Genomic DNA, 9,249 nt, shown 5'->3' on the forward strand with positions numbered 1-9,249 from the left:
AATTTAGTATTTTTGAGGTGGATTATCATATACCAAGCTTGTAGTAATGGAAGTAAATTTTGTATCAAAAGTATGACATGAGACAGACCCTAAATGGTTGCTTGTGTTTTTAACATCAACAAAGGAGTTCTCAATAATAAAAATGGGTCCATTTTTGTTAGATATTCTTTTGGTTTATTTGTTTAATATTTCAACAATTTTTGTAGGTTGACTATGATTCTTATATCAAATTCCTCCTAGTAGTATGTATGTAATCATAACCCCCAACATCAAACTATTGAGCATTGACCCATGCACTCTTGTCAACATTAACATCTACAAATGCTAATGTTTCCTTTCTAATATTAGGTTCAACACCCATATGAAGATTGTAGGCTAAAATAGCCACAATGTCAATAGGAAATTCATTAGTAGGATGAAATTATAACTTAGACGATGGAACTCCATGAACTTCAATAGGTGTGCATTCTATCCACAAAAGAAAACCCCTTTCATTCTCAATATCTCCAATACTCTTGCCACCATGAACATCTATAGATGCATCCTTGTTACTTTTAGTAATATTTGATCATGGAAATCAACCACATGAAATATTTATTGAAGGAATGTTCAGTTGCAGAGTCTTTTTCTAAAGGAAGGCTACAATAAATTTGATTTCCAACATAAATATGCAACTCACCTTTGGATTTGTAGATAACGAAAGAAGGTAAACATATTTGGAGGTCTATATCATATACCATAGATAACATGGTGTGCATTGACATGTGGACACACATAGACCATGAAATCAACTCGTGATAACATTTCATTTATAAATTTTAACATATAACATATAACCAAATTTCAGCGTGCCCTTTAATATATTTGTATGTTAAAAACCAAATTTTGACATACCCTTCATATATTTAAATATGTTAAGAGAACCCTTAATATGTACATGTGGTTGGAAATGGCTTCCATGCATCACCTAATTTCCAGTGACCTAGTATCTTCCTACTCCTATCCCATAATCCCAGTTAGTCAAAACAAGTGCCAATCATCCATATATAGTTTTAGGGCATGTGTTTCAATTCTTGATCCCTATTACTACCTCAATAAAACGATACCTATTCACTGCAATTAGACATACCAAATATTCGATGTTAAGTGTGCACCGTATAGAAATGGACATTGGTGTCATCATACAGAGCATTGAGATAACATAAAAGTCAACCAATCTAGTGGTATATTTGAGTGAAATGGATGTAGTTCATTTTGCAATGAAATGGTTGTGGGCGGTCCTATGAGACAATATAAGCACCGAATGGTTCAACAAAAGGTTTAAGTGCAGTGGTTTCCCAATGAAGCCTTTTGGTGATTATAGTTACCATGAATTGTTACAATTGACTAGTGGTACCCCTTAACAGGTAGGCCTCTTTCAAATTGACATCAGCTTGCCTGGTAAGGTCAAAGCTTGACAAGAATTTGGCTTCCTTTTTTTTGTTTGTTTAGTTGGATGGAATTGGCATTTCCCTTTTAATTTTAGGAATTTCATTTCAATGTTTTATATTTGAGATTTGGGTATTGAGAATCAAAGCAATATTTAGATAGTTTGATCATATTGCTAATACCTAAAATGTTTAAGGTGTAGGATCTATTATTACTAAATAGTGTTGGAAGCATGTTGAGTGACCTTTATTTTTGAAGTAGTGAACAATGTTGGTTATATCTAAAAGATATCATTCTATTTGATTAAAAGGGGATGAAATTTAGATGATTTATTACCAGATTCAACCCAAACAACTACCATTCAGAGGTTGTAGGAAGCAAAAGTTCCAACCACTTATCAAGTTTTTGTTGCTCACTTTGGACGAGGCGGGATTCCTAAAAAGGAAAGGGTTTTCCTGAAAACTTGAAAATTTTCCTTGGCTAAACCCATGTACTATAATTCTCTTATAAGGTGATGTAAATGAACAAATTTTCTAACATCTAGATACTTTCTCGGTTTGGAATTCATGCCTTTGATTTTTTTTAAAATTCTCTATGCATAATTTTCCTTTATTTCTATTATATTATCCTCTAATCTCCTAAGGGACATCAAAGTGGACATATATTCATTGTTGATAGAAAATAGAATGGGTTCGATGATATTTGTTGTTTTGTACAGATGTTTTGAGGCCACAAAGTATCTTAGATACAAGGACCCATCTCATCCCATCAATGCTTATAATGAGGGGTTAATGACATAGATAACTTTGGAAGAGAAGATCAAATGGATGACCAAATCTATTACTACTATAAATGTTATGAAAAAACACTACATTGGTAACACACAATGCACTAATTCACTCATCTCAAATCCTTTCTCCTTTTCCCTTTCATATTGTATATAGTGTAATGCAAGAAAAGTGTTCACGTAAAAAGTTGAACTATACACTTCAAAAACAATTTCAACATAAAATTATATTCTTTATCTCAAATATTAATTATTATTAAAAATATATTTAATAATAATTATTGAAAAATTCACGCATATTTTTTTTATTTCTATTCATCTTTTATTTTTAGTTTAAACATAATTTTTAATTTTATTTTAAAAAATAATAGAAAAGGTGAAAAAACTTATACATTTTCTTAATACTAGGTTATAAAAATTTTTAGTTTAAACATAATTTTTAATTTTATTTTAAAAAATAATAGAAAAAGTGAAAAAACTTATACATTTTCTTAACACTAGGTTATAAAATTTATTTTAAAAAATAATAGAAAAATGAAAAAACTTGTACATTTTCTTAACACTAGGTTATAAAATGAGTCTCTGCTAGCATTTACTGTAGTAAAATATGAAATAAAGATATAAAGTGTATATTAAAAGAACAAAGAAATGATTGAATCGTCCCACGTGATACAAACACCATCATATGTAACGTGCAACTTTAGTCACTTTTTCTATAACTAACTGTTTTAATGAAATATAATTATACCATTGGATTTCAGGTCCACGACCAAATCTTAACCTGGAAAATGAGTATACTGGTCCGGACATTATGCATTCAATTAAAGAAGTGTAAAATGTTTATATATTCTTAATTTTTGAAACTCGGGATGCATGATAAAAATTATTCAAAACAGTATTTTTCAACAGAAAAGTTGACAAAAATTGTCCGGTATCATCAAACCCTTGAAATATCATATTATATCTAAGATGAATGGCTTCACCAAATTTTAGCGAAAATGAGATATTTTAAACGAATAGGAGGAATTTAACTGCCTTAGTCTAATTGGTTGGAAGAATTGTTCGGAAAATTATGGAAAATTTCGGTTATATTTAGAGAAAATCTGGCAAAGATTTTTGTAAATCCAAGTTATAGTTGTTAAACTTCAAAATTTTAGCTGTCCTAGACGTTTTTGATGGTGCTGAATCTATTTCCACTATCAAAAACAAGATTCAAACACTGCCTCTACAAATTTTTTTGAAAATTTTTTACCCGAATTCCAGTAACTTTTGGCGGTCCAGACAATTCCTCTCAGTAAACCACTCCAATTTAAATAAATCATTACAATTATTCGAATTATAATTAACTATATGTTCTACAGCAATAATCATACGCTCACATGGAGATTGAACCAATTATTCAACCCAACCTCGAATTAGAAATGCTGAAGAACAAGAAAGCTTCTACACCAATTACGAGAACTTGCTTTGAATAATGTAAACCATTTTGTTTTATTCCAACGCTTATGGTTTTTTTTTAAATGCCGGAGAAAATGATTATTTTTTATTATTTTTAAATGCCGGAGAAAATGATTATTTTTAAATCTTTTCATAGCGGCAGAGGGCAAGCAAACGGGAACCAATATTCCTTGCACCCCACTTGTATTTTGGAGAGGGATGTAGAAGCTGGACACGCCTGGCACTGCTCCCACTCCCCCTTTTGCAGGCCCTCCGTATGCCGCTCTTCCCCATCCGAAATCCACATCCCCGAAGCCGATTTTGGTAACATCCGAAACCAGAAAGGTTCCCACCACTGTAAAATGCGGGCGCCCTTTCAATTCCATCAAATCTATCACCGATCGCATGTACTCATCGTTCACAGCCCTTTTCGCTTCGTTTATCAATTTCACAGCGAAAGACAGCGGTTTTTTTGCCAGCTCTCCTGCAGTCGACTTGGCGCATGCAAAGCAGATCGCGTTCCCGTAGAAGCCTTTCGGAAGCGGCGGGTCGAATTTGGTTCGAGCGTCGAAGGGGAATATTAACCGAACCTCTTGCTCCAAAGGCAGCTGGAGAGCCCTGGTTCTCAAACGCCACAAACACGCCGATAGAACTTCGAATGTTGGGTGCTTCATGCCTTGGCCGACTGCTTGCCTCTTCAGCGACTCCATCTCCTTGGGTCCGAAGAAGAATGAATTGTGGGTCATCTCGTTCACAGGCACCATCTGCCCATCCTTGTCTTCGATTTGATCGTACTCGTAAAGGGGGAAGTTAACAGCCGGATTCGTCCGCGGGCGGAGGATTTCTCTTTTCCAAACGGGACGAACCGAAGGCCTCGCCGCCCCCTTCGCCATTTCTCCGACAGCAGTCATGAACTGAACGAGGCCAACGGCGTCGCACATTGTGTGGTTCAACTGCAGGGCGAATATGAACCCTCCGCATTTCAGCCGCGTTACCTGAAAGTTCATGATAACCAGTACGCTCAGAAATAGAAATAGCAGCCAAGGCAATCGCCAATAGCAAATGCAGACGAAAATTAATTGAATTGATGCTTAGCATAAAGAAAATTAACCTGAATGAGAAGCAGAGGAGAGTTGGTGAGAGTTTCCGACCCCGGCACGTCGTGCAGCAGATCTTCCCAGCCAGGGAATGGCGGCTGAAGGTCTCCGAATTCCTCGAGCGCAACGTCGGCGTCAGCTTCCACAAACAGCACCCCTTCGCCCGTGCAGTCCACCACGAGCTTACCGCCGGGCGCGTCTCTGAGCCTTCCGGCAAAAGGATAATAGAACACCAAAGCCTTGGCCAGCCCTTCTCTGATAACTCTAGCAGGATCTTCTCCCTTCTTCGATGGGTCGAAACGATAGAGCTGAACGATCGGAATATGAAATCTGACACCTGCTTGATCATCGATATTGGAAAGGTATAGAGACTCTTTAGGAGTAGGCAAGCAAGGAGCGACAAGTACGGCCGGCTTTCTGGCGACCTTGAATTGCAGAGAAGCCATGACAGATTAAAGTTTCGACAGTCAACCGAACCCTACGAATCCAGCAAGTCAGCAGAAAATTCTGCACTTGACTGGAGACTGGAAGCAAAACAAATAGAGATGCAAGACTTGAAGGTGGAGAAGGTGCTGTGACATAGTTGCAGAAGGTGTCACTATTTATAAGGATCTGAACAGACTTGACATTATCTCACCTAGTGGGCCAACACGGTTAGCCATGACAGGGACTTCCACATCTAAAACAAACTCAGAAATCTCCCAATAATTTCACAGAGTCTACCATTCACGACATTTCGATAAAATTGACACCAAGATAGCTCCTCTTTCAGACGGGAACTCGATTTGAATTTGATTATAAAAGATCTCAGCGACGACAAAACCGCATTTTTGGATCAAGTCAAATAATTGCAATGGTGATTGAGGTAATCACATATTGTGTAACACGTATATAACGCCTCAGGGTCCGTAATAAAAGGGCGTAGCGAATTCTTTGGCTTCTCCGAATCTCTCGGGTTCAAATTTTGTGCAGAGGTGAAATTTCGGAGACCGCTACGGGAAACCATTACACACTTTCCTTTATTCGTTTCGTCCAATTTTGTCGGGTTATCAGAAATCTAATTTTTTAGATATTTAAATATCCAACCAACTTTCTCGGATTATTGGTGAATCTTGCAACATTTAACTATTTAAATAGAGTATTATTTATATATCCAACTTTGGATTATTCGTGAATGTTTAAACATTTTAATTATTTAAAGAAAGTATCATTTGACGAGTCTTGTTTTCTCATAATCAGAGGGCGAAAAATTAGGGAGTGTGATTCGACTTTGATAGATACAACCATTATTTTATGTTAGCCATCATATTTATGCCAGAAAAGTTCAGCGGGGTCAAAAGTCAATTATTACAAAGGATATAGGGTCACAAATTAAGTCATAATGTTGTAAAATAATTTCAACACGTGTAGATTATGATATGAATATACATTTCATATTTATTTTAGTGAAAGATATACCTTTATACTAATATTTTCTTTTTTTCTTATTCCCAAAAAAAATTGAATATCTAAAATTGGTTGGAATTCTAACTCCTTAGACTGGAAGTGAAGTTCACTAATGCCCATCTTTATGATAGTACATGTTATGTTCGCAGTTGTATAAGTATCTCCAACGGAGCATTAATTCAACTAGATACATTAATTGAGAATACGTATTAGGTTGGGAGGTGATTCAACATCATTTTAAATATGCAATTGTCACTTTATATTAAGAAAAAGTTAAGGTTATAGGAGGCCTTCTTTCTACATATCCAAGGGAGGTTGTCTTAAATCATTGTTAGCAAAAAGATATTAGGTTCCGGATGAATTTAAATCTTTTATTTATAAAAATATATTTTTATAAAATGGTATTAGCAAAAAAGTGTTGAATAAAAAATAAGAATAAAATTGAAATAAATATTTAGAAAGGGTAGTAGTAGAAGTTCAAATATAAGAAGGGTATACTATTTAGTTTCTCCAAGAAAGACAGATAAGAATGGATGAGCAAGAATGTCATTGTGGAGAGATTGTAGTATGTAGTATATTGTTCTAATAGATTCCCATACATTGAATGAAAGAGTAGTTCACTTCTTTTTCTCATTCTTGAAGGCCCAAAATGTGTCTTCCCCCTTCCATTGCATTTTGGTCACAAATTTAATTTTCCTTGAAGATATTGTTGAGCTGAGGAATTTAGCCTTACTTCCCTCTTAGAAGTCATCGTGGTGAACAAATGATTCCTCAATATTATTTTCATGTTGATCTAAACATTTCCTAACATCCTTAATCTGATCACATAAGAAACAAAAATCGTTATGATACATAATTTCTCCTAGTTTAACCTTCTCTAGATACACTGATTGGTCAATTTCCTTTCTTCCTCTACCCAACACAAATGAAAACTATACTTCTCACCAACGAAAAATAAGAATGGGTATATAAGACACAAAAATTCCTTGTTATGCATCCCAAATCTAGCTCTAATTTATTTGCTTGGCACAAGAAACATTAATCCTTAGCTAAAACATATAGGTTCACAAATAAGATGATTAAGAAAAGTAGTGTGAGGGATGATATATTCCTTCATAGCATTAGAATGAGTTATGGGAAAGGCACCCTTGGGCTTTATTTCCCATATCCTTCACATGACGATGAGGCGATAATTGGTTGGGTAAAGCTTGCCCCTTTAGTTCCATTTGGAGCAACTTCCTCATATAAATGTGCCACTTATCTCGCATTCTTTATAGTAGGAGAAGGAAAGATACTTTGGTCACCATAGGTCATCCTTCAAACTAATATTCTTTCAAGTAGGGAAGTAATCTTGTTTGCCACACTATCCACCTCTTCATTGAGATAATGGTTTACATGGAGGAAAGAGAATGATGTGAATAACTAGACCTGTTTCTCTCTCAATAGTATTAATTTTCTTAACTCATTTTGAAATTTTCCTAATAATAAAATCCAAATATGGGGGCCTAATCTCTAATTATGGTGGCATTAGAGAAATTATGATTGAAAACACACCAAATGTTGATCTATAAATTATGGTAGATATTCAACTATATAGATCCTCACAGCAAATTTGATAAAATTATACTTGAAATATGAAATCTACATTATGAGGGTTTAATTCTCTTTAGATTTCTAGATGTATAAATTATTGTTTATTATGTATGCATGCAAATTATAATTATGAAAAGGTAGAGAACAATGAAATAAAAATTCACAAGCCACAATTAACACAAGATATATCCTCAGAAACACTTTCAAGAGAATAACCAACAGGAAGGTGAGGTCTCTTTTCTCTCTTTCTCTAAATAAAAAATGGATGCAAGTATAAAGAAGTAAGCCTTGTGACCCGTGGGTTACTATAGTGCAAAAATCATCTCTATGTGCTCTCTCACTATCTCTCTCAACTACTCTACTCATCTATGGAACAAAATGCACTCAAAAAGAATGTAACCCCCTTTCCTCTTAGTGTTCGAATTACAACACATCTTGATAGCCTACTATTGCTTAGGTTTGACTCCTTAAACTCTTAACTAGAGTTACAATATGGACTCTTCTAGAGTCTTCTTAATCATGATCATGTTCCTAGCCCCTTTTTCCATGAATAATGGGGTTTAAGGTGGCTTCCTCTTGAATTATGGTGGCCAAAACAGGAAGGTTAACTTTTGAGTGACATAACATTTTCATATAGACTCTGATTGAGGATATTCTTGTGTTGTTGGAAAAGTATCTATATGCAGAATAGGAAAAAATGGTGTCACACTAAAGTAAGAAATTTTTTCACCCCAAAAATTTTTTTTTGATTCCTCAAATTGCTCCCATGAGGTTTCATAACCGAATTCGCCAGAATGGGTCCCACCAATAAAAATGGTATTGTGAGCTGATTCCTCCACTTTTTCCACTCTTAATGTATTGAGATGGATGAAAAACAACATAATGATCCAATCTGGATCACACCTCCCCATTTTGGGAGCCTTTTCATCCCCAAAAGCTTCTATTAAATGAGGTGAGAAAATTTTTCCTGTACCTTCTCTCAAGTATAGTATTTGCCTTTACCTAGAAATTGTCATTTCAACCCAATCTACCAAACACCATGCTGCTTTATCTTGTAGTTCTATACCTCTTCTACAAAATTGTATCTTTTGTCAACCCTACCAAAGAATATGGTGTTAAATCCTCTATAAAAGGTAGGGCATGTTCCTCTTCCTCATCTGGCATGGAAGGCTCATAGAGATTCAAGTTATCCACATTCACCACTGAGTAAATGCACATGTATGGGGGTAGACTAAGTCTATAGGCATGATCTCCTACCTTTTCTATTATGCCCAGTGAACCATATTATAGAGCCTTGATTTTCCTACCATGACAATTTGGTAACTCCTTTTTAAAATGTAACCATATTTTATCTCCCACATTGAAGGAATTCTCTATTCTACATTGATCATTCTTAACCTTATACCGTTCCTGTGACTTCTATAGTGTCTCGTATACTTGTGTAATGCCCTCCTCCCACAT

At 35.1% G+C, this 9,249-nt stretch overlaps 1 protein-coding gene across 1 annotated transcript; it reads right to left on the reverse strand.

The window, feature by feature from the left end:
- Positions 1–3,630: 3,630 nt before the first annotated feature.
- LOC149253714 (benzyl alcohol O-benzoyltransferase-like) lies at positions 3,631–5,200 on the reverse strand. The gene is made up of 3 exons (XM_089454579.1): positions 4,764–5,200; positions 3,776–4,647; positions 3,631–3,658 (listed from the first exon to the last, which is right to left on the reverse strand). The coding sequence occupies exons 1-3, from the start codon at positions 5,193–5,195 to the stop codon at positions 3,631–3,633; spliced, it is 1,332 nt and encodes a 443-aa protein (XP_089310705.1). The 5' UTR covers positions 5,196–5,200.
- Between the last annotated feature and the right edge of the window lie 4,049 nt (positions 5,201–9,249).

Source organism: Pinus tabuliformis, chromosome 7, assembly GCF_031772625.1.
Source record: "Pinus tabuliformis cultivar Carrire ecotype Pingquan chromosome 7, CPIR1, whole genome shotgun sequence".
Lineage (NCBI taxonomy): Eukaryota > Viridiplantae > Streptophyta > Pinopsida > Pinales > Pinaceae > Pinus > Pinus tabuliformis.

Bases quoted from the DNA above. Each gene is read 5' to 3' on its own strand.
- LOC149253714 (XM_089454579.1), bottom strand. From the start codon at position 5,195: ATGGCTTCTCTGCAATTCAAGGTCGCCAGAAAGCCGGCCGTACTTGTC. The intron at 4,648-4,763 runs GTTAATTTTCTT...ATGAACTTTCAG, and splicing joins CTCCTCTGCTTCTCATTCAG to GTAACGCGGCTGAAATGCGG. The intron at 3,659-3,775 runs GCATTTAAAAAT...TAATTGGTGTAG, and splicing joins AAAAATAATCATTTTCTCCG to AAGCTTTCTTGTTCTTCAGC.